General features: G+C 49.7%; 1 protein-coding gene across 6 annotated transcripts in view; it reads right to left on the bottom strand.

Annotated features, from left to right (window-relative positions):
* Positions 1–812: 812 nt before the first annotated feature.
* PIK3R5 (phosphoinositide-3-kinase regulatory subunit 5) overlaps positions 813–25,132 on the bottom strand; it is a 66,107-nt gene continuing 41,787 nt past the window's right edge. For 5 of the 6 annotated variants that reach the window (XM_019755242.2, XM_019755244.2, XM_074319623.1 and 2 more), the window contains 17 exons: positions 24,525–24,625; positions 21,738–21,806; positions 20,802–20,940; positions 13,280–13,349; positions 10,609–10,783; positions 9,896–10,049; positions 9,124–9,207; positions 8,160–8,853; positions 7,867–8,029; positions 7,415–7,540; positions 6,783–6,911; positions 6,485–6,578; positions 6,204–6,280; positions 3,608–3,701; positions 3,447–3,529; positions 2,763–2,875; positions 813–2,632 (listed from right to left, as the gene is read on the bottom strand). In XM_019755242.2, the coding sequence (XP_019610801.2) occupies positions 2,485–2,632; positions 2,763–2,875; positions 3,447–3,529; positions 3,608–3,701; positions 6,204–6,280; positions 6,485–6,578; positions 6,783–6,911; positions 7,415–7,540; positions 7,867–8,029; positions 8,160–8,853; positions 9,124–9,207; positions 9,896–10,049; positions 10,609–10,783; positions 13,280–13,349; positions 20,802–20,940; positions 21,738–21,806; positions 24,525–24,625 (2,513 nt within the window). In that variant the 3' untranslated portion in view covers positions 813–2,484. The remainder of the gene's footprint in view (positions 2,633–2,762; positions 2,876–3,446; positions 3,530–3,607; positions 3,702–6,203; positions 6,281–6,484; positions 6,579–6,782; positions 6,912–7,414; positions 7,541–7,866; positions 8,030–8,159; positions 8,854–9,123; positions 9,208–9,895; positions 10,050–10,608; positions 10,784–13,279; positions 13,350–20,801; positions 20,941–21,737; positions 21,807–24,524; positions 24,626–25,132) is intronic. The other variant, XM_074319625.1, reaches the window with a different exon arrangement.

Here is a 25,132-nt window from a genome sequence, read left to right as displayed (position 1 = left end):
GATTAGAAGGGAGTTATGGGACTTTGAAAAGAACATCAGAAGTGAAGTGCTCTTCTCATGTAATTTTGTTTTTATCCTGTGTGATATTTGCTGAGTTTACTGTATCTATGGGTTTGATGTACTTCCATCAATTTTAGACAATTGAATGGGAGAGGAGATACTGTACCAGTTCCAGGCCCAGGCCCCAGGAGGCATTATATGTCTCTACTTACCTGTCTCGTGCTAACATGCTGGCCCAAGGTGCCTGAGAGACCCACCAAGCAGCCCTGAACCCAACCTGCAGCTTGCAACCATGCCACTCTAAGCCCAACATAGATCAAGGGATCCCTAGATGTCCTATAGATGCATGAGCAAGAATAAATACATAATCATAGTTTTAGTCCACTGAGTGTTAGGTGTGCTTTATTGTTTGCATTAGCTAGCTGGTGTAGAGCTAGAGCATCTCATGGTTCCTTCTTCCTCCATCCCAAGCAGTTGTGTTGGAGCCTACTTCTCCCAGGTCACAGGTGTCCTCCACCATCCCTTCACTTCCTCTTCTCTCCCTCCCTGTGATCCAAGTATAAAAACTGCTCCAGATCCAGAGGGCCAGCATTGATCTCACTTCCCTTCCCCTCAGCAGCATAATGAGGCTTAAATGAAACAGTGTCAGGGGAAATTTCAGCATAAATGTATTTTCTACAGAGAGAAAATTACAAAAAGATAAATAAACCAATCACCTAACAATCTGATTCCTGCTATATGTGCAATGATTTATGTGAACTGTCCAACAGGCAGTTAATTGTCATGCAGAAAAATAACTCTAGATCATTAAATATAAGACTAATAAGTTTTATTTGACAATAATATTATTATTCTAGTCATTTATTCCTTGACACCTTTTGGGCACGTAGTAGGACAACCGGCTTATATGACAAAAAATGTCGAAGGTATATATGGCTGACCACTCTTTGGAGTCTGGCCAGGACAGAGTAGGAAGGGCAATACTGGGTAGGAACTGGTTTTGTCCACTTCTCTCAAGTTGTGAGCACTCTGGGCTGTGGTTTCATGGGCTCCTTTAAGCCCAGAAACTTTGGAGCAGGATGAAGCAGGAGGAGAGGAAGGAGGGGCTTGTGGGATACAGTTGTCCGCTTCCATGGCTCTCTTCCCCACTTCTACCCGTTCAAGTCCTGGCCCCAAGCACTGACCACTACCCTACTGGCCTAGCCATATCTTTGCTTCAAACTTCTCAAACCACTCCATCCTGGCAGTTTTACAGTTTTTTACCCTCATGTTCTATTACCCATTTCCCCCCAGTCAGGTTCTAAGCTCCATCCTCTACTCCTCTGGGAAGCCCAAGGAGTGAGATGGGCGGGCGGGGGTGGGGGGGCAACCTGAGAGAGAGCAACCCTTCTCTCACCCTGACACAGGCAATTACTCCTCCAGAGGATAAAATTAATCATACCTTATCCCCTCAGTCTTGGTGAATTGGAAAGGAGTGAATGAAGAGCCTTCCAGAGGTCATGAGAGCACCCCAGTACCGGACGGGGGGGGGGTCAGTGTTTAGAGAGCAACGCCGCTGATCTTTACGGAGCACCAGCTGTGAGCCAGCCACCAGGCCAGGCACTCTGCAATTAAGGAGGCTTTATTCCCCCGCAACCATACCCACTTTAGTGCTGATGAAAGGGAATTGCGAAGCTAATTAATTTCCTTCTAGTCATTTAGTCACAACTGAATGTAAGCCCGACCTGTCTCCCAAGGACCTCAGATCCAGAAAGGGGCTCCAGAGAGAATCTGTACCAAGTCCTGACAGTAGACTGATACAGTGTTAGTGCTGTTTTTCAGAAGACGCAGGGAACCTGAGAGAGAGAAAGCATGTGTGTGTGTCCTTGTGTCTGTGAAGGGGGGAGGGGGGAAGAGGAGGGAAAAGAGGAGGAGGAGAGGGAGGAGGGGGAGGAGGAGGAGGGAGGGAGGAGAGGGAAAGAGGGGAGGACGAACAGGGAGGTGGGGTTGGGAGGATAGTACTAAAGGTTGGGAAAGAAGTCTCATCCACTTTCTAGGGTACAGGAGACTATACTCCAGACACAAAGAGTTCCTCAGGTCTTTGACAAAGAAAACGGGTAGGCCTGGCCACAGATTGGGAGAAGAGGCCTACACCACACCGCAGAGCACCACAGCCTCAGATCTTTGTTAGAAAGGATCCTAGACCAGGCTGGTGGCCATGGCCATTGGAGGCCAGTTCTCCTTTCTACCTTGAGGAACCTGAGGGGCTGTGTGTCCAGGCGCCTCTCTCCCTAAAGCCTGTTTTTGCCCCAAACAGAGCCCCGAGGCCCCAGAAACCATCAATCCCTTACCCCCTGCCCAGCACAGGGCCCACAGCAGGACCCTGACCCAGCATAGGGCCATTTGTTTCTCCACAAGGAGTGAGGCCCTCACAGCCGACTGTCTGGGAAGCGGCTCAGAAGAAGCTGCTTCCAGGTTTTCTGTCCAAGCTGATGCAGGGCCTCGCTAGGGCAGAGCTCCACTGAAAGTCATGATGGGCAGGCAGAGGAGGGAGCAGAGGTTGGGCGCAGCCTGGGCCAGTGGGTGGGGGTGCCTCTGGGACTGAGGGCAGAGGTTGCTCTTCTCTGACTTGTAGCAAGGTGAGACCTCACACCTGTGGGACAAGGCAGGCGTAAGAGCAGGCCTCCAGCAACCCCCAGGCCTCTGGGGGTGTGTGTGCAGAAACTGACCCCTTCTCTGGGACCCCACTTTGCTGAAGCCCCCGAGGAGACCCCCTTTTCTACCTGACCACACTCTGCAGGATCTTCCTCTCGTCCTGGTCCAGACACACGGCAAAGGGGCAGCTGTTGGAGCCGATAATTTGCACCTTGTCCACTTTGATCTGCGACGTGCTAATCTGGAAGGAAGGCCTGGGTCAGCCTCTAGACCCCTGGCCACAGAGCTCCCAGCCCTCAGCAGTTCCTTCCCCTGGAATTGCCCAACCAGGTCCGCAGGGTCGGGGTGGGAGTTTGGCTGACAGCACTCGAAGGCTAATGGACAACTCAGGGGTGACGTCCTGAGGACCCCAGCAAGCCCTGGCTCCTCTCCAGCCTCTGCCCTTTCCTGAGCCAGGAAGAAGCAAGGGCCCGCAAAGGAATAACTGCACTACCCAGTGCCCTCACCGTGAGAGCCCTGGGCTTCCCTGACACAGCCCGCTGTGCCTCAGACTCAGCGCAGACCCTTTCCACATACACATGTCCTCTCACAAGGGTACCCCTTCCTCCCCACTACCCCACAGCACCCCACACATGCACACACCCCTAAACCACACCCCTCACCTTGCTTCTCCTTCTACCCTCATGCTCCCCCACAGCCCTTGGACACCCTCCTCTCTCATACACACACGCATGCACACGTGCACACACAGGCACACACACTCACCCAGAAAGTCTCCTGAGAATGTGGCTGCAAGGAGAGGGAAGTCTTACCTGGTTAAAACCCTTCTTGGATTTCGGGTTTTGCCTTTTCACCACTTCTGTCAGGTTTAGCGTCAGGGCATCCATGCCGGAGTCTGAAGGGCAAGGGCGGCTCAGGCCAGGCTCAGAGCCCCTCCCTGCCACCCCCCCTGCGCCCTGCCTGCCCCAATCACCTAGCTCCTCCTGCTTCCGGCAGGCTTTGTTGAGGTTGACGGAGGTGCAGACCTTCTCCATGTTACTCCAGCGACTTCGTCCACTGATGGCCCCCTGGAATTGTGGCAAAGCCAGACCCTCAGCCTGGAGGCCCCGGCGCCTGCTGCCTTCCCTTCAAAGAGGAGGCTCCAGATCACCAGGGGCAGGGAGCTGCCTGCACTTAGGACACCCAGGAAGCTCTCTCTCCACCCGAGGCTGCTGACGTCTTCCCCAGGAGCCCTGATCCCCGTATACATCTTGGTGACTCCCGAGAGGAGCATCAGGTTCCGGGCTTGGTGCAATGGGTCAGCCTTGTGGCCAGGTCACAGGGCGCCTGAGCTGAGAGCACCTCAGGGGCGGTCTTCATGATCTGTTGAGCCCAGAGCAAGAAGACAAGGGCCCAGAGGCCTGGCGCTCCCGGCAGAGCCAGGTCAGGACATCCTCTTTGGATCCTTGTGTGAATGTCTCTTTCACCAGGGACCTCCGTGTGGCCACACCCAAGAGCGTTCCTCAGTCTTTGATCAGTCTCAAGGTCAGCTTATGTGACCTCACAGGAGAATTTGATTCTGTTCACCCCTCTCCTCTCCTGGACTTCCTTGATGGTGCATTCCTGGGTTCCCCACCACTTTTCTGGCTGGGTCCTCTGCTCTGCGTGAACACCCTCCTCTGCCCGCTGTCACATCACTGTCTCAGGACCTCCTCCTGGGTCCTCTGCTCTCTGCATTCCTTCTTCCTCCCTGAGGGAATCTCACCCGCACCTTTCTTCCCTGATTACCTTTACACCCATCTTCGTGTTTCACCTCTGAGTTCAGGCCCATCCATCCAATTGCCTGTTCTGACTTCCTCCCTTTACTTCTCAAGGGCACCTCAAACTCAACGTGTCCCACACTCATGATCTTCCCCCACCGGACCTGGGCTACTTCTGAAAAAGTGGTACTATTCGTCGCAGAAGATGGAAATCTGGACGTCTGGGCCTCTCTTTTTCCAATGCATCCCTAAGCCCCGCTGTTCACATCATCCACATATAGTTCCCATTTCTTTCCATCTCCACCACCACCACCAGTCTAATGCCACCCACATTTCTTTCCTGTAAAACCACAAGAGCCTCCTATTGGCCTTCCCACGTCCCCTATGGACCCCGCCGATCTGTTCTCCATGGAGCTGCCAGAGGGTGCTTCCAACCCTCAAATCTGATCATGTCACACACATTCCCAGCCCCACCCCAAACTTAAGCACCTTCAAAGGATACCCATTGCTCTTAGGACAGAACAAAATTCCTTTCATTATAATGAAGGCCCTTAGTATCCTGGCCCCACCTATCTCTTTAGCCTCACCTCATTGTCACGTTCCCACTCACTCTCCACTCCAGCCCCTCCGGCCTTCCTTCAGTGCCCTCTGAAGTTCATGTTCACTTTGACCTCAGGGCCTTTGCACATGCTGCCCTTCTGCCTGAAGTACACATCCTTCTCTTCTTAGCTTAGTTAATTAAATCCTGGTTTTCTTTCCAATATTGATTGACTCAATATCCCTTCTCTAGGAAGCCTTGTCTAGCTTTTCTGACTGGGTTGAATAATTCCCTTAGACGTTCTCACAGTACCGTGTACCTCTCTTCATCTGTCTTTCACAGTAATTATACATCTGTAGGTTCATCTAACCAATGCCTATCATCCCCTCTAGGCTGTAAGCACTTTGTTCACTCTTGAGAACATGCCTGTGCCTAGAACAATGTCTGGGACATAGTAGATGTTTAACAAACACTTGGCACATAGCTCTCAGGGTCAGTCCCCCCTGCCCACTGCCATGGCCACCACGTGGAGTAGCCCCATCATCACTATCCCATCAGCCTTTTATTGCCCTGTCATCACTCACCACTCTTTGACATTGTCTTGGCCATTTCCTTGTTTCCTTGTTTCTTATCTGTTTCCCTCCTCTAAAAAAGCGAAAGGGAGGGCCTAATCCTCCCTGCTTACTGCATTTCCCCTTGCCCAGCACAGAGCCTGGCAGGAGCAGGTGCTAAGTGAGTATCTTTTGAATGGTTGAAGGAAGAGAAAAGAAGGCAAGAAGGCTCCCATTGGTGAGGTTGAGCCTCCTGTGGCCTGTACCCCAGGGTGTGACATGCTCAGAGACTCATGCCTCCTGGTGTGCTTATGGGCGCCCCTTTGAACCCCTACCTCACAAATATCCTCACTCCCTTTTCACACCAATCCCACCTTCCATGTACCCAGCCAAGCACACCAGCCAACAGGTCCCGGCCGCTCCCTCACTCTGCCTCTGGAAGCCCCCCTTGCCCCACTCTCAGCACCAGCCCTGTAGCCAGGCCCTGACACTTCACAGAAGCTGCTCAGCACTTTCAGGTGGGGGGAGAACACAAGGGCGGGAAGGCATTGCAGGTGGAGGGGGAAAAAGATGTCCACTCCCTCCTCCTCCCTCCTTCTCCCAGGGTCCAGGGGAACCTGGGGAGCCTTCTGCAGCCTTTCAGCTTAACAACTGGGGCCCAAGAACCTAAGAGTCTGGCTTTGGGTGAGGGAGGATCAGGAACAGATCCCAGAAGGGCATGGGCCCCAGTGTTGATCTTACCTTGCTGTAAATAATCTGTAGTGTTAGAGGGACGGCCTCCCGGTCCCCATCGATGCCCAGCCTCTTGCTGCCAGGACCTGTGCCACACAGAGACATACCCTTCACTGTCTCTCAGTGCCTCTCACAGACCCTGGCACCCCACCTACCCTACCCCCACCCCTGGCCTTGCCGGCTGGTTATCCCTCCCCTTCAGCATCCCATTTTCCCAAGGCCCTGCCTCTCTCTGGCCCCACCTCCCCACCCTCGCCATTTGTCTCCACAGGGACTCAGGCAGCACACACCTGAAGCCTTGATGGCACGTGTTGCAGCAGAGTGACCCAGTTCCAGTGAATGGATGAAGATCTCTGTTGTCTTCTCTCCGGTGATGAAGGTCAGCTGGAGAGGGCAGGACAAGGGCATCAGTGTGGACTTCCTGCAGGGGCCCACCAGGCTGCTCTAGCACAGGGCTGGGGGCTGCTGTGGGGTAGGGGCCGGCCTTACAGGCCCAGCAGGGCACAGGCTGGGACCTGGCAATGCTGAGGGAGGTCTGCCAGTGAGTGTGGGGGAAGAGGCAGCGTGGAGTGGCAGGGCAGGCCTTACCTCTGTCTGATAGACCTGCAGCAGTACCGGCCGTGCAGCGAAGCGGCAGTAATAGAGCAGCATGTCGGCCAGGATGGGCAGCTGGGTGGGGGAGCCCTCCAGGGGTCGGGAGTCAGTCCTCAGGGACTGCTGTGGGGTGGAGGGAGCCCGAGCCAGAGGGACAGGTTGAGAGAGAGAGAAAAACAAAAGGAATACGAAAGGAAGAGAGAGGAACACACCCACACAGAAGGTACAGAGGCAGACAGCCAGGGAGGGGCATGGTGAGATGGAAGCAGGAAAGAGAACGGTCAGGGGAGGACCCACAGCCTGGCCTCGATACCCCCCCTCACCTGGCACATGGGCCTCCAGGAAGGCCCCTGGCTGAGCTGGACAAAGTTGAGAACTGAGGATGGTCCCCTGGATCTTTCTGAGGACTCTCACTGTCACCATAGTGACCCAACCCCTGACCCCCCCACCCATGACCTGGGTTCAGGATCTGTCCTGCCTCTCACCTACCCTCCCTGCTCATTTCCAAGTGAGCCTTGGTCCTCCATGGAGGCCTCAAGCTGGATCTCCCCAAACCAGGGCCTTCTAAGCAAGGCTGAGTGACTGCAGCCAGTGGGCCCTCTCCCCTGACCCCAGGGGCCACTTACCTGGCACAGGACTTCAGGGGGCAGGTGCATGAGGCCCAGCACGTTGCGCTCATACCAGGGGTCGAGCATGCCGAGGTAGTGGGAGATGTCATTGGTGCTCTCCTCCCATGGGGCTGTGCCTAGCTCCTGGGACAAGGGGCGGGAGTTATTCCCAGCTACACGGGGGCCTGTCAGAGCTCCAGGGCCCTGAGTGGCACCTGCAGCCCCAATCTGAGTTTCTTCTTGCCCTTGGGCAAATCTGACCACTTTCAGTCTGTGTCATATAGCAAAATGCCACACCCAAGTGCAAGGCAGAGACCACCCCTGGGAGGGAAGGCCAGGCCGGAGGAGGTGCCCTGTGAGCACAGGTGATGGTTTTTTGGTGACTTCCAACCAGCCCCCTTCAGGGAACTGAAACATCCTCATGTCTGCTCTACTTTCCCACCCCATTTGGTCCAAGGCTGGGGACATACTGCAGGGCTGGGGTGCCTCGGGGAGTCTGTGGGGACTGGGGGTGTCTGGCTCGGAGGGGCTGGACAGGCACTGGAGCTGGTCCCCTGGCTTCGCTTCATAGGCACATAGAAGAACTGAAGCTTGAAGAACCGTGTGAGGAGCGGGCGATTGTTCTCCAGCCGCCTGGCAAGAAGAAGATGGTGAGAAGGAAGCTCCTTGGTCCTTCTCGGACCTAAGCCCCAAACCCCAGATTCCTCCAACACCACCAGCCTGCTCCCCAGGGCAGAGTGACGCCCCCAATTCCAGCTCTTACCGCAGGTTACTGTACGCCCGAGCCACCTTCCCCGAAATCCGATCAGAGCCGAAGACCACAACGCGTAGTGTAGAAGCCTTGGGTTCCTCGTCCCCACTCAGGAAGGGGCGGCGGCGCTGGTGGCGTGAGGCTGGGGCCAGGAGCCAGCTGGCCAGCTGGGCGTTGAGCTTGGGCTGGGGCAGAGAGAGGGAGCGCTGGGCCCGGGAAGGGGGCTCTGCCTGGCTGTCCAGGGGGCTGCAGAGGCTCCCAGCCCGCCGCAGGGGCAGGGCCGTGTCCGAGTCCCTCCGCAGCATCAACTGGCTAGTACTCTTGAAGAGTTTATAGATCCTGTTAAATTTTTGCCCGGGCCTGCGGTAGCCCCGGCGTTGGGGAGATCCAGCTTGAGGCCTCTTGGGCCACTCAGAGGAGCTTTCCTCGCTGTCCTCCACGTAGCCACTGTCCATGCCATCCGAGAGGCCCGAGACAAAAGAGGTCAGCAACTGGCGGGAGAGGGTGGCCCCGGAGGCCTGGGATGAGGCAAGGGACAGGGCGGAGTCATGGGAAGCCTCTGAGCTAGTGGAGAGCAGTGAGTCCCTCTTGGCACAATGCCCGTCTGTTTCCAAGTCTTCCTCCTCCTCCTCCTCTTCCTCATCGTCCCCCAGGATCCCTGGCTGGAGCAGCTCCTGTTCCTTGAGCAGGATTTCCTCCAGGATGTCTGCAGTGAAGCAAGGGGAAGCACCATATGGGTGTCTGGATCCCTGACTCCTCTTGCTCACCCTTAGGAGGGGGGACAGGCTCAGACAGAATGGGCTTGGAGAGGGTGGAAGGAGGGTCAAGGCCAGCCTAGGACTCAAAGCCCTGGCTACTCTGCTGAATGCCTGCTCAGGTGGGAAGGCTGGTGGAGTGTGGGAGGCCACTGCACAGACCGGGACCAGGAAGAGAGTTTGGGGGGTGGGCAGCACAAGGGCCCCAGCCGGCTGCTTACCAAAGCTGTCCTGGTTCCAGTTGTAGGTGTAGCATCTGGCGACAGGGATGCGGATAGTGTGGAGCTTGCCGGGCGTTGCAGTGTCTGTAAGAACAGGGCAGGCACGGGGTGAGGCCTGGGAAGGGGCCTTGAGATTGGCCAGCCCAGTCCCCTCATCTTAGAGTTGGCAGAGGACCGACACAGGCTATGCAGCAGGGTGAGCCAAGGCTGAGCTGGAAGCTGGGGTGCCTGGCTTGCAGCCAGGAGGCTTTCTTTCAAGGGCACCGTGTGCACACCATGCCGTTTCATAAGCTGTGCAAACGTGGTCAAGTCATCACCTCTGAGCCTCATTTTACAGAGTCCAAACAGGAAAACAATGGCACCACGTCACCGGGTGTTGTGAGGAATATTGTGTCTCTCTTGTACGGTGACAGAGTTGTGGAGAGGAAGTTTCCCAGGTTGCTTGGGGCAAGGTGTGGCCATGTAACTAAAGCGGGCCAAGGGGAGATGTGCAGACATGATGTGTGCAACTTCTGCATTATCTTCAGTGTAAAAAGGCAGCCCTTGCCCTCGATCAGCACTTTTCTCCTTCCCACAAGTCACCACATGATGGCAGCCCAACCCTGCCCCTGCGTACAGTAACAATGCCCCAAGGGATGGTGGAACAAGACGTTGAGAAATGTGGCTCCCTGAATGACTGTGGAACAGAACTAGCAGGCCAAGCTGGACTGCTCACCCCGAGAGCCAGGGCAGGCGATGGGGAAAGTGGGCCCCACTCTCCCAAGAGCCTCACCTAAGACACCAGTGAAGCCGGCTTTCTCTCCCACCGCCTGCAGCTTGGTCCTGAGCCACTGCCGGGCCTCGGCTGCATCCCCAATGCCAGATGCCAGCTCCTGTGCCTCTGCAGTCTCCGTGAAGATGTCCTCGAGCTCTGCCAGGGACTTGGACTGAAATCCCAGGAGGAGACAGGCTTGCTCCTGTACCACGGCCTGGCGGCCCAACTTCTCCATCTCCCAGGTCTTACTGAGGGCAGCAGTGACCAGTCCTCTCCCCAGCCTCATCACCCACCTTTACTCACAGCTGGCCAGGGAGCCAGCCTCCCCCAACCCCCTATTCTCAGGAAACAGGCATGAGAGGAAGGCCCAGAGACAGAGCACTGCAGAGTTGGGAGGGACTTCAGAGCTCACCATTGCAGCTCAGAGAGGGGAAGGGGCTCCCAAATGACCTGTCACAGAGCTAGAATCAGACCAGGTCTCCAGCTTCAATCTAAACCTTGTTCCTCTAAGGCTCTGTACCCAGCCCCACTGCTCAGGGAGCCACCTGTCCTGGTCAGGACCCAGCTCAACAGAAACCCTCTTGACAAGGCCAGCTCTGCAGCCACTGCCCCACCATGTCACGTGGGGTGAGGGAGGCCAGTGTAGCCTGGAGACTGCAGCACCGAGATGGAGCAGAGAGGGGACTCTGCTGGCAGGGGCGGTGCTAAGCCCCAGGGCCCCAGACACATACCTGCAGCCTACAATGCAGACCTGGGAGGTCAAGGTGGGTCCCAAAGGTGGCTTGGAAGGCGTGCAGGAGCAGGGTGACATAGGTGCTGTGTGGGGAGTGCTCGGGCGCACTCAGCTTGTTGGCCACGGCGAGGAATTCGGCCTGCACCTCCACTGGGTTCAGCAGGAGGACGGTGCTGGGGGCACAGAGGAGTGGCTGTGGGCCCTGGTGGCACAGCCACACACCTCACACTGGCACTGGGCTCCACTGAGGCCCAGGCCTCCTCACGGCGCAAGCAGGGCCTAGGGTCAGCCGAGAGGGTGGGGGCTCAAGGGACCCAGTTCCAAGAGGAAAGTTTATGGTCTACTTTGGAGTATTTTTTACATGGTGTTTTCAAAGGCCTTTAAAAAATTAAACCTAGTTTTCAAAAATAAATTTTACCTTAATTTTTACATAGAAATATTTTTTTCCTACAGGACATCTGCATGGATGCAAGATTACTCAAAAGAGGATTGTATTATAGGTGAGGTGACTTGAAGCCATGGGATCATTTTGGGGAGGGGGCAGCAGGGCAGACACAAGCCCTCATACACTGTGGCCTAAAATCTCCGCCTGTGCCCTGCTCCTCAAGCCAAGGGTTGTGGTGTGGGGTGGCACCTGCCAGGAGGAAGGGGAGCCAAGTCAGGGCTGCAACTGAATCCTCCACTCTCAGGGGACACCTTTTCTAACTTGCCAAAGCCATCACAGGCTAGCATAGGGATGGGGAGGGACTGTGTGCCCAGCCAACTCCGCCTCTCCTCCCACTGCACCCTGGGCTCCCTTGGTGCATGTGTTGAAATTTGTTCCTTATGAAAATCTCAAACATACCCAAATGTTAAGAGAATCGAGAACCCCGAAGGTGTCAATCACTCCCTTAACAGCAAACAACACAAGACTGTTCTCACTTCGCCCACACCAACCCTTGTCGCTGCATTTTCTCAAAATGTATTTGAACCATCACGGTACCATACCGGTAAATGCTTTTGTCTGAACTGCTTACACGCACTCTTGCTCTCTCACAAATCTGTGCTGTTTAAACCCAGTGCAAAGAAGCACCAGGCAGATGGCGTTCCCTCCAGTCTCTGCGGAGATCTGTCCCAGAGCTGGGCCCCTGGGCTCAGGACACAGGGACCAGACCAGGCTCCGTCAGAATCCCCATCATTTGGGGAGAAACTAGTTTTGATTTCTCCATTCATAAGAGAAAGGGGGCAGGCCCACAAAAGCAGCCTCTAACTGAGCCTTCTCCTTCACTGAGCGCTTGATCATTCGTCCACCGACATGCGCTGAACCCCACTGTGTGCAGAACCAGACCAGCCACGCCGTGCCCTAGCCACCTGCAGGCTTTCTCTGCTGAAGAACTTACCATTGTTCCCAACTTACAGATGACGAAAGTGCGACCATCTCTCAGCACTAAGGTCTTTCTACTAACCTCTCTGCACCTCAGCTCTCTAAACTAAAAAATACTTTTTTCATGGGGTTAATTGGATGATGTAGCGATGATTGGATGATGTAGCCATGTTTAGGGTGGTGCCCAGATCTCAGTAAATGCCAGAAAGGTGTGGGTAATTATTCACCATCTGCCTGTTTCAGCCCCAGGGAGGTGTCTTATTTACTTAGTAAACTAACATTTACTAAACATTTTTATGCCCTCTGTCTCTCTCAAAACCAACCACTGGCGTGTTTTTGTTTGTTTTTACCTAGGAGGGACTCAACAAATGTTCCTTAGTGGTGTCAATATTCTGTGAGCCTCTGGAGCGTGACTATAATTTCTGAGCTGATGGAGGCAGGGGTCTCTGGCTTCCAAATGTCTAGGTGAGACAGCATTCACATGCTTGGAGACCTGCCGAGGGTCTTCAGAATGGAGGCTTCTCTCGTGCCTGTCAAAGTGCAGGCTGGACCCATGAGTGGGTAGGCAAATCACAACCAGAACTGCCTTTTAAATGAAATGGAATAGAATGGAACAGAGCCCATCCTATGGGGTAAGGGTAAGTTTCATTTCCTGAAACTTGTTTCAGGTGTGAGTGAGTGTGTGTGTGTGAGTGTGTGTGTGTGCGTGTGCGCGTATGCACATGCACACCAGGCTGTCACATAAAATGAATTTGTTATTGTAGACTCCGGTCACAAAAGTTTGGAAAGTGCTGTTTTAGTTAACAGTCAGAAAGACACTGTGGAAAGAGCATGTCAGAAAGACACTGTGGAAAGGCTTTTGAGTAAGACTGAGGTTCAAATCCTGGTTCAGATACTTACTAGCTGTGTGACCTTGGGAAAGTTACTTGGTCTCTCTGACCTCCAGTTTCCTCATCCGAAAAGTGGGGTAAAGTGAGATAATGTGTGACCAGCACCTGGCACAATCAATGCAGATGGTTCTTAACCGTTTTTGTTTGTTTGTTTGTTTGATTTTTAAGTCTCAGACTTGTTTAGGAATCTGATGAAAGACCCTCAGCCCAGAATAAGGAACCTGTGCACAAAACATGACCAGTAATTCCAGGAGGATTCCGTTGAAGCCTATTTGTTGGTGGCTGGGGTGGGAGGGGGTGCAGTGATAAAAGGAATTCCGGATGCATGGGGGTGGGGTGGTGTAGGAATGATGAAACAGTGGGGATGGGGGGGGTCCCATCCCCCACCCTGTTTCTCCCTCTCCAAGAGCACTCACACAGTGGAGCTGCGGTGACTCCTAATGGGCAGGCCCTGCTCAGCCCTCACCAGTCGCTGGTAGGAGATTCCTGTGGCCAGAAAGAAGAAACAGAATAAAGACCAGAGTGCATGGGTTTACCTGTTCCTTTAGAAGGCATGGCCCTGCACCTCGAAGCACGCCCAGCAGTGGACACTTCGGTTGGGAGTTCCCGGATGAGGTTCAGGACAAGGGGAAGATTAGACCTGAGGCCGCCAGGGCCTGTAACATGAATCCCAGGCTGCACCGTGCAAAGCTTTGCTCTTCAGAGACAGTGGGGCAAAGCACTCTGGGAGGAGAACAGAGGCCTGATCTCCTGTTGTCCAGCTGTCCCTAGTTCCTGTTACTGCTCCTTACTCTTAGTCTTGGTGTCCTGCAGTGGGTGTACCAGGCACCACTTGGCCTATTCAGTCAGTCTCAGCACCTTCCATAGGTCCCGACTTCCCCACAGCATCTCTGCCTGGCTCCCCACACCTTCTCAGGTGGCCCTCAGGAGACTGTTCATCTCTAAGGTAGAGTCTCTGCACCACGGGCCCCTCTCAGCCTTCCTCTCTAGCCTCATCCACCTCTCCGTCGCCTCTGACTTCAAAAGCACGGAGAAGAAACAAGCCACAAGTTTTTCCTTTTTTCCTGAAACTTGATTCAGTTCTGCAGCTGGAAAATGACCCTTCACAATATGTATTTACTTCTGTGTCAACCTTGGTGAGGAGATTAAACAACAGTTCACTCTCCTCGCCAAAGAGGGAACAGAAGCAGGGTCTGGGGCTCAGCAGGGGAAAGGCAGCCTCCTTGTTAGAGCTTAGAAATTGACATGGGGGTCCCTGTCTGGGGCAGGGCCACCCTGGGCTGCGTGTGAGCTGGGAGCAGGAAGGCAATCCCCCTCGGAAAGTGTAAAGCCAAGACTGGGGTTAGAGACAGCTGTAAATGGCAGAAAATGACCAATTTATGCTATTCTAATCTAGGACCTGATTGCTTTGATTTGGGGCCTTTTGGTCGATGCTTCTTTTATGTAACTGTCACATGTTTAGTGGTAAAGTTATGTCTTTTTTGGTAGGTAAGTCCCCGAAACAGTGGTTATTATTATGAGGACTTGGAACATCATCTGGTAGACGCTCGCACGCACAACATAGAAAAATTCCCCTCGTCGTCCCCTTCAACCCCCCAATAAAATACTGTAGTGGACAGGAACACTCATCCCTCCACAGGCTCCCGGAAGCAGAACACAGAGACAAGCAGTATTCTCTTGACTCTTCTGCACTTTTCTTTTACTATATAACAGGTAACCCACACCCTGCTGATCTGCCCTCCAATTCTGCCTCTGTTGACACAGGCCACACAGCTGGCCACATTCCTGGTGGTGGTGGTGGGGGGCAGCAGATGGTGAGGTCACTCTCCCTCCACATCAGGTGTCCTCCCAAACGCCCACCATCAGTACCCTATCCCACTGCCCTCCTGAAGTCACAAAGCCCAACGCCTCTACCTTATCATTGTTCTCCTTGAATTGTCTTTTTTTCTTTTTTGAATGTTTGATACTGTTGATCACTTTCCACTTCAAGCTTGCTCTTCTGCATTAGTCTCCAAGACAAGGAACATTCTTTCACGTCTTATATTTCTGTACCTGTTTATTTGGCTCAGGATACCCTAATAGTCTCATTTGGGGATTGCAGTGCAGTTAGAGCTGGGAGCTGCTTCCTATCAGCTATACTGACTCCAACGTAACCTTGCCGTTTGCTGCTGGGGGACTTTTAAGGGGACATCTGTGCCCCTAGGCACACCCTCACTCAGAGGGAGTTATTTCCAGAGCTGAATATCCTAGATACCAGCAGTTCCCGAGTGGAGCACAGAGCATCAGCTGTAACTCCCTCCCTTCCTTCTCCTGCCACAAAGACATTAAAAAAGGTAATCCAGGGTTGTCACAGTGGCCCCATGAACATTCTGGACCAGGTTTCTCCCATCTTTCTGCTCCATCATCCTTAGCAGGAGACATCATCCTCAAGGTCACTTCATGGTCTAAGATGGCTGCTGCAGCTCTGGCCATCATGCCCTCATTCCAGTTAACAGAATAAAGGAAGTGAAGGGGGTTGCAAAAAGTTTAAGCCACTGTCATTTTGGGCATTGTGGTATCAGCAGCCAGCTCAGTTCCAGCTGATCATGCCCTGTGATTTCTGAAACAGCTGCCTTCCACTCCTTTCCCTAAATCTTCCCCCGTGATATTGTGACATAATAAGAAATATATATTTGTATTTATATTTGTATGTATGTATGTATGTATGTATGTATGTATGTATGTATGTATTCATTCATTCATTTATTATTTATTCATTCATCTCCAGTTTCTGGGACAGAGCTCCCAAAATCCTTGTAGTTTTCTGATAGGGGTGAGACGGCATCTTTTGTTATTTATAACAAGCCCCTTTTAACTGGACTTGAGTTTATGCCAATGAGGTGACTCTTGGTGGGCCCCTCGATAGCTTCAGGATGGCGGCTAGTTGCCCTATGGAACCAACCATGTGACTGATTAGATGGTTGGAACTTTCAGGGAGGGGAGAGAGGCTGGAGATTGAGTAAATCATGAATAGCCCAGACTTAGCCAATCATGCTTACTTACTAGAACCTCCATAAACCCCCTAGAGAATGGATTCAGAGAGCTTCTAGGTTGGTGAATGCATCCACATGCCAGGAGGGTGGTGCACCCCAACTCCCCAGGGACAGAAGCTCCTGCAGTCAGGGCCCTTCCAGACCTTGCCCGTTGTATTAGATTGGTACAAAAGTAACTGCAGTGTTTGCAATTGTTTTTAACCTTCTAAACCACAATTACTTTTGCACCAACCTAATATCTTTTCATCTGGCTGTTCATCTGCGTCCTTTACAATATTCTTTATAATAAACCAATAAATGGAAGTAATGTGCTTTCCTGGGCTCTGAGCCATTCTAGCAAATTATTAAATCTGAGGAGGGTATCATGAGAACCCCTGATTTGTAGCTGGTTGGTCGGAAGTAAGGGAAGCCCAGACTCGTGATTGGCATCTGAAGTGGGGGGCAGTCTTGTGGGGATGAGCCCATAACCTGTGGGGTCTGTGCTAACTCCAGGTAGTTAGTGTCAGAATTGAAATGACTTGTTGGCTCCCCAGCTGGTGTCTGGAGAGTTGGAGAGAACTGGTTGGTGTGAGGTGACAAAACCCCCATGCATCAGGTGTCAGAGTGTTCTGTGAGTGAAAATAGCATAGACCCTCACTGACCAGTCAATGTTGGTTGACTTTCCTTCAAAGGGTTTACACCTTTCACTCCATAATCAGAGACAAAAAGTATAAAATGCAAATGTTTATGATCAGTAATGTTCCAAGAGGAACTTACTACCACTAAAGAATATTCAGAATTCACCTGCTACCAGTTGATAGGCAAAACTAATCTAATCCAGGTTGGTTCCTGCTTTGACTGGAGGTCAAAGGTGGGAAGGCACTACATGAAAGGAAAAGGGGCAGAAGAATTTGCCCAAGGGAGGAAAGTGCTTGGCAGCCCAGGGACTTTCAGTCATGTGCAGTCACCTGCCCAGGCCTCTTGGTAGAAACACAGCTTTATGCAAATGTGAGAATGTGGTTTCTGGAGTCAAAGAATATGGTTTTTGGAATCAAGCAGACATGGGTTCAAGTGGTAGAGCTCTTGTTAGCTACGTGACCATGGGCAATCTCCTTAATTGTCTAGCTTTCAGTTTCATCATCTGAAAGATGGAAATGATAGTAACTATCCAGGGGGTGTTCTGAGGACAGATGAGACCGACCTGTCGCAATGTTTAATGCACCGTGAGCATACAGTTAATGCAACCATTGCCATCATCACCACCACCATCATCATCAACAATAGTCCTACTTTTGACAAGGAGGCTAAGAGAACTTACATAACCTGTCCAAGGTCATCAGCTAATAAGTGACAAAGCATAGGTCATTGTCATACCAGGGTCCATGTTCTTTCTCTCATACTTGACTTTATAGCTTGGGCCAGAAACATTAAGCTTCTCTGAGTCTTGGTTGTCTCATGGTCCAAATGGGAATAATATTGCTTGTCCCTCTTACTCCATAGGGCTATGATCTAGGTGAGATGCAGTCATTGAGGCTTTTGTGCTTTGGAGTGACTCACACATATGATGCCCACTGTTGTCCTTCAGCATTACAGATAAATTCTTTGCAGGCAACTTCTGTGGTCTGCACAGTTGTGCTGGCATAGAGTAAATACTGAACAAACATATGAGCTGAACCCAAGACGGCTGTGGTGGGCAGGACCCAGTAACACTAAAGTGAGGTTTCCTGCCACCCCCAGAGCGGAGGCAGTATAGGTACCCTATAGGGGGGTGGAGTCAGGAAGAAGGGGATTGGCCCACCGGCTTCATAACCTGCCCACTTCCTCTGGCACCCAGCCACATCAAAGTAGAATAAACTGTTTCACTAATCTCCATGGCAACTGGCTCCCTAAGGCTGCCTGGGTGGAGGGCCCAGCTCTTCAGGTCCCTTGTCATCTTCTCCCTGTGACCTTGCCAGGACCTCTCTCTTAAGCTACCACCACCCCCGAACCCTATTGCCCCAGCAATGTGAAATCAGTGTAGGTCAGCATTTATCCTCACAAACTGCTCTGAAAGGGAGATATTATTACACTCTCATTTTATAGATGAGGAAACTGAGGCTCCTCCAAAGGCCACACAGCTCTCCAGGATTTGGAACCACAGTGATCTAATACCAAGAACTGGTAACCACTAAGTGGCTCAGCCTCAGCCTCTCCTCGGAGAGCTTATTCCCCAGCCTCCATTCTGGCTCCCTCCCTCCCTCCTCCCATTGTCTCCCTCAGCTGGGCTTATTGGGAAGGGGGCACTCAGCAATAAGGCAAAAATATTACCACATGCCTTTACAAAAATTACACTAAATCATTTTCTAACAAGCCCATTTAAGGCTCATGAAGAAGAGGGTAACTTGGTTTAACTTAGTATTTGCTGTTGATAAAGGCTCAGGTTCTGTGAAATTAGAGGTTAACTTGTGGATGTGAGATTAGTGATTTTTGTTTGGTACAAAAGATAACCTCAAAGGTTACAGTTTTATTCCCCTAGATGATTTTAACTAACTTTGTTTCTGATTTTGCAATCTTATTCTAGTTTATATGAAGAACTTATTTCACTTTCTCATACCCTCCTTTAAACCAGTTCTCCCATCTTGCTGGTGGTTCCCTCAATAACGAGTTGAACACATCTTTGACACAGGCTCACTATATATTTGTATGAGAATTAGGTTTTTTTAATTGCTTGAAAACATCTCTCTGACATGACAAAGAGGTAATGGTTTCCTGTTTCGGTTCTGCTTTCCCTGGAAGAGGAGAAGTTCCTAGCATGAGCAGCCTGGCATGAGCATCCCTCTCCAGACATCTGCCTTCTCCTAAGTCACCACCCTGTCTGAGGCCTCACACAATCCCCAGGGCAATGTCCAGGGGCAGGCCCTCAGCAGCGAATGACAAGAGTTTCAAGGGTCCTCCCTGCTCTGAGTCCAAAGGGCCCTCATTCCATTTGCATTTCCAGTTGCTGCTCTGCCTAACTCTTGTCCCCAGGCTTAACTCTTGTCCCCAGGCTTAGAAACCCACGTCCCAGAGCCTGGGCCTCCCCACAGCCTGCCCCTCTGCTCCACATCTGCTCGCAGGCTGCCCAGAACAGAGTTCCTGCTCAGCTGCCCACAAAAATATTTCCAGGCATAGCGTGCATGCAGCAGAGGAGAGCCAGCGGGTTCCACTTGAAACTGGGAAGCAGTCTCCCCACACGCAGGTGACAGCCCTCCCCCAACACAACATCTGCCTTTCGCATTTTGAAGTAAGAAATCTTTGGTGTAGACTAAAGGACCTGCCAAGGTTTTGCATTTTAAATCTTTTCTGTCTAAATTACAGACAGGAAGAATAGCTTTGTATTCTTGTTAAAAGAATTCTGGTCACCAGCAAGAAGTGATCTAGATCTGCTTGTTTTTTTTGTGTGTTTTTGTTTGTTTGTTTGTTTGTTTTTGGGGGGGCAGCAGTGGGGAGGATGAGAATGAAAGAGATTCACCTTAAACTGGTTTGTTCATTTAGGGTGCCTTGGAAAGTTAGGTTGGCAGTCTGTCGATTCATCATGTGCCCGAGCACCTTTCCTAGTTCAACACCTTCTCCTCAAGGTTTTCCTGGTTTCTTAATTCTTCCACCCAAGTCTCTCCCATGAAGTGAGGTCCATGCAATTGGTATGTGTAGACTCGGGTGATGGCCCACCTTAGCCTGTACCTGCTCTGCTCCTTTGTAACAACAGACAGCTGATTGGCTGGGGGAAGGCAGATCAGCTGATTGATTGGGCCGACATTTCAGCTTATTGGTTGGGGGCAGACAAATCAGATGATAGGTTGGGGAAGGAATTTAAAGACAAAGGTTCAGTCCTGAGCTTTCTAGGGTTCATGAATTGTTGGGGAATAAGATTTGGGACTTCTGTCCTGTGTGTGTTTAATATGTACAACGAGAATTAAACACTATCATTACTAAATAGGACCTGGAACAAATATAGATTGCTTTTTAAAATCAGACCCCAAAATACTATACAACATGCATAGTATATATTTTGGGACCTGCCTTTATTCATTCATTCATTCATTCATTCATTCATTCATTCATTCATTCATTCATTTATTTATTTATTTTACTGTTACCTTATTAAGAACACTTCCATATATTATTAGTAGTTTCCCTATATTTGAGTGGTTTTGAATATCAGGGATGTTGACTTTTATCAAGTGTTTTAGAGGCATCTATGAAGATGTTTATGTGACTTTATTCCTTTGAGCTACTGATGTGATGAGTTACTCTAATATCAGGCCACCTTTCAGTAAATGATACTTGATTACATTTTCTCTTGCTCTACAATAGTTTTCTTAGACCTCATTTTCATGTCTATTATAGAACCTGCAATTTCTCAAGAATTCCTACTTTTCAGACCCCACCTATGAGAGTTCAGACAGTACCAGGCCCTTGTCCACACTTATCATGTTGCCCATCAACCATCGACCTGTCCATTCCTAACATCAACCACCTTCTCCCACCAGAACTGACTCAATGTACACATGCATTGTCCTATTTGCTCCTGAGGCAAAGAAAACAAGGGCCTCTTGACAATATAGTGGGAACTTTTCCTTCTGACCTGGGCAGCCTCAGAGCCCCTTTGGATAACCAGAGCAGAGGCAAAGGTCACATGGTGGGGTCCCCTTGCCCTGAAACCCTGCTCAGTTTTCCCTACAAATTCCTCCTTGAGTTACCGCCTATGTTCACTGCTTCCAGCTGTCTGATGCTGGTGCACACAGCATTATGAAAAGGAAACTCCAAGGTTTTAAAGTAGGCCCACGGGGAGAGATGAGCTGAAGGGTGAGAGGTGAGGAAGATCATAGCAAAAGAATAGTTTCAAAAGAGCTACAAACCTCTTGACTGCATGATCCCTGCTCCACGTGTCAACTGACGCAACACTTACCTGGGGCCTTGAGTTCAGCATCGATGAAGGTAAGCAGTTCCTGGCAGATGCTGCAGTAAGGAACAGGCCACGTCAGGAATCGGTGGTAAGTTCTCGCTGCTTTCAGAAGGAGATCTGAGTCTGGTGGGAAGTGTGGTGTCTGGAATGGAGAGGGAGTGGTAAGCAGAGAAGTCTGGGTGAGAGAAAGCTCCCCGATATTCCAGAATAGAATCTGCTACCTTTCTGGAAAGTTCCACAAAGGGCACACGTTTCTTGGCACCAGTATGTCCAAGGACAAAGGCAGGAAGAATTGGAAGTAACCAACAGGGAGTGAGTTACAGATGGGCAAGATAGCACCCAGGGATGTCTCCACTGTACGGGACAGTTACACAGTTTTTACCAAATGTACCACAGTGTACCCAATACATAAGAACACCTCTCTGAAAAGCTGTCACCTCAGAGGTCATCTTAAATGGTACCATTGCTGCCTCTCATTTTGGGGAATGGTCTTCAATGCCTAAACCACATTTATCCTCACTAGAGGCATATGTTTATTCGTTGAAGTGGATTGATTCAATGTACACGGAATCACTTGGTGCCACCAGACAAATACAGGGGGTGATTACATTGAGTGGAAGCGACCATTGGCGTACAAAATGAGGCGGACATAACATCTCTTAACAGAATCTCTTTCATGGTTTGTGAACAGGCTGTGACAGCAGTTCCGCCATGGCTACCAGACATGCCAGGCACCATGGCGTCCACATGGATTTCCAGAGACCTCTCAAGATGGCTAATCTGAAGCCATCGGAGGGTTGACACCCATCTCAAGTGTCACTGCTTGACAGTTTCTCCCTCAGTATTTATCCTCAGAATTGTGAGGGCTACTCCCTCGATGGAGGTTGTTCTTCCCTCTCCTCCCCCGCCTCCCCCAGCCTGGCCCACCCCAGAACTTACACAGAGGACAGTGGAGTAGAAGAGCAGGGCCAGGGGGGTGAGGAGGTCATAGGTACCCTTCTCTTGCACCTGTGGAAAGGACAGGAGAGGAGGGGTGAGGCTCATTCACAGGGTGCAGAACAGAGCAGCGCTTTCTTGTTCTAGTCTTTATTTTCTTAAGTGAAAAGCAATATAACCACCAGACAAAAATTTAAAAAGGAGTTAGAAAAAAAAAAGCACTCACAATAACGCCCTTCCAAACTCAACCACAGCTAATGGTTCAACATACTTCTCCTTACACCATTTTTCTCTATGTATTTTCCTCTGCAAAGTTGTAATCATAGTGGGTATACTTTTACTCTTAATGTCTTTTCAGTATAAATTATAAATGAATTTCTGTTTTGCTACAAGATCTCCAAGACCACCTGTTTTCCCCCTCCTGGTTATATGTTTACCTGTTATTTGTATTGTAAATATTTTTTTTTCAGTTTGTTGTTTGTCTTTTAAATTTATGGATTTTTTTGATGTACATAAATTACAAATGTTAATTTTTTCCTATATGGATTTTTGCTTTGACATGCAAGAATCATGTAAATACTCATGTATTTTCTTCTTTTCTTTGAAGCTTCATTTTCTTAAATTTAAATCTTCAATATACCTAGAATTCGATCTGCTATACGATATGAACTAGGCATATCTGACTCTGTATTTTTCCAAATGTTTAATCAATTTCCCCTAAGCCATTTAATAAATATTACTGATGCCATTATATTACATATTAAATTTTGTTTATACCCATTGATAATATCCATTATTTTTATTAGCTGCATAATATTCCTTCTGGTAGACATCCATAATTTATTAGTTAACTTGAGATTATTTATTGCTATTTAAATATTTTTGCAATGAAAACCTTTGAGTAAATTTCTTTTTTGTGTGATTTGTTTTATGTATCTACAATAGAGTTCAAGAAATAGAATTAATCAATCAAAGACTATAAACGTATTTATGATCTTTGAAATATATTACCCAATTGCTTTCCAAAAGTACCTTGCCATTTATGGTATCTTGTGTGTATGAAAGTACCAGTTTCACTACACCCTTCTCTGTTTCAGTTTTTGCAAATTTGCTACGCAAAGATTGTCTCATTATGCTTTTAATTTGCATTTATTTTATTATAGCTGGAGCGACATTTTTTCCCTATTTGTTTACAAGTTCTAGTGATTCTTTTGTGCATTGTCTCTTTGCTAGAGCTCACTCACCACACCACATACACACATGTACACACATGATTTACAACTCTTTGGTCTCTCAGCTCATTCTAGAACTCATGGGGTTGAAGATGCAGAGAAAGCCCCACCTTGTTTGTTGTGCCTGGTGACCTCAGCAGGCTCAAATTTAGAATTCTTCTTCTCTCTATCCTGAGGAGACCATGTGTCTTCTCCACCTGCTGCTCGACCCCTTCTAGAAAACCCTCTCTCGTCACTGCATAGTAGTTGATCCTTTATATTTGGGTTTGTAAGAGGTGGTTTAGCTCTTCTGAGTTGGTTTACTTGTGATCAGGGTATAAGTGCACCATGTAAATGGTGGTGCCAGAGCTGGAACCTTGGGTGTCTTGATAAACCAAGACTTTCTTCTTATACCGTGTTTCCCCGAAAATAAGACCTAGCTGGACAATCAGCTCTAATGCACCTTTTGGAGCAAAAATTAATATAAGACCCGGTATATCACATCATATCATATCATATCATATCATATCATATCATATCATATCATATCATATCATATCATATCGTAAAATAAGACCAGGTCTTATATTAATTTTTGCTTCAAAAGACGCATTCGAGCTGATTGTCCGGTTAGGTCTTATTTTCGGGCAAACACGGTAGGTAAAGGGACAGCTAACTGAGAAAGTCAAATGTTTTCCAACTCAGTCATGTATTAAAAACAAACAAACAAACAAAAAAACCAAAACAACTTTTAAAGAGAATTCTTTGTTTTCAAAGCTCCTTTTTTTAATTAGTTTTTTTTCAGTTACAGTTGACGTTCAATATTATTTTATATTAGCTTCAGGTGTACAGCATGGTGGTTAGACATTTATATAGTTTATGCAGTGATCCCCTGATTAGTCTTGTACACACCTGGCACTATTCATGGTTGTTGCACCATTATTGACTATATTCTCTGTGCTGTACTTTACATCCCTGTGACTATTTTGTAACTATCAATTTGTGTTTCTGAATACAGAGAACAAACAGATGATTGCCAGAGGGGAGGGGGTTAGAGAGCTGGGTGAAAAAAGAGAATTCTTTATAAAAAAGAGCCAGAATCCTCTTTAGGGACTCACAGCTATTCTGGAACCCCAACCAAGCTCTGTGTTAAACACATTCTTCCTCTTAGTCATAAAAGTCTTAATTTTTGAAATATTAGAGGAGGTCTCAATTTACCCCTCCGATCAGTTTTCTCTTGTGTGTCTTTGTTTTTATGGATTTGAGTAAAGGAATTCAGTATGGCTTCCTCCCTCCTTTCTAGTCAATGCCTTGACTTACAAGCAATGCCTGTCTAAAGAAACAGCTTAAACACAGGGCCCTGGCTCACATATCATATGTTCTCATTGAAAGGACCACATCCCTTCCCAGAAACCGTCAATCCACAAGCCATTGAAACGGAGAACTCACAGGTTCCCAGTGCCTTTGCCAAACCCCTTGGTGTTCCAGGCACCCCAGAACTGACATTCTGTGGAGACCTCTTTCTCGAATGTATGAGGCCAATCCCAGCTCTGCCCTTCAGTTCCTGGCCAGCCCTTACCTCTCGGGTTTTCTGCAGAATCTGTTCCAGGAGGATAAGGAAATGGCCTGGATCCCTGCTGACCAGCTCCTGTAGGCTCCAGCAGTTCAGACACAGCCCAGCTGGAAAGGGACAGAGAGGCCAGTGGTCAGTTTGGGGATGGAGAGAAGTGGGTAAGCCAGGAGCTATACTGGGGATTCCTTTCTCAAGTGGTTCTCAGAAAATTCACAATCAACACTCAACCTTACCATGCCCCATTAAACATAATGACAAGTTTTATATTCCTGGAAGCTCAAGAGACACAGAGAGGGGCTGGGATCCCCTTCAGAGGCCGATAAACCAGTCATGATTCTGCATCCTGTGCTTCTGGAGAGCACCAGTTCCTCCGCCCATCCCCGCCCTCCCCCCCCACACATACACACACTGCCCTGCCCTGGTTTCCGACAGTGAGTACTGGAACCTCTGAGATGCAAGGAAAAGGTAGAGATTGCTGGAAGAATAAGGAAAGGAGCCCCGGTGACCATCCCCCAACCTCGCCCTGACATAAGGCTGAGTCTATGACAGCCATGGGACTTCCCAGGACTGCCTGGAATGGAGCCCAGGAAGGGGAAGCTACATTCATTTATATT

The sequence above is a fragment of the Rhinolophus sinicus genome, linkage group LG15 (genome assembly GCF_036562045.2).
Source record: "Rhinolophus sinicus isolate RSC01 linkage group LG15, ASM3656204v1, whole genome shotgun sequence".
Classification (NCBI taxonomy): Eukaryota; Metazoa; Chordata; class Mammalia; order Chiroptera; family Rhinolophidae; genus Rhinolophus; species Rhinolophus sinicus.
Note: the sequence above shows the minus strand (reverse complement) of the source record. Positions and strands in the feature narration are given on the sequence as shown.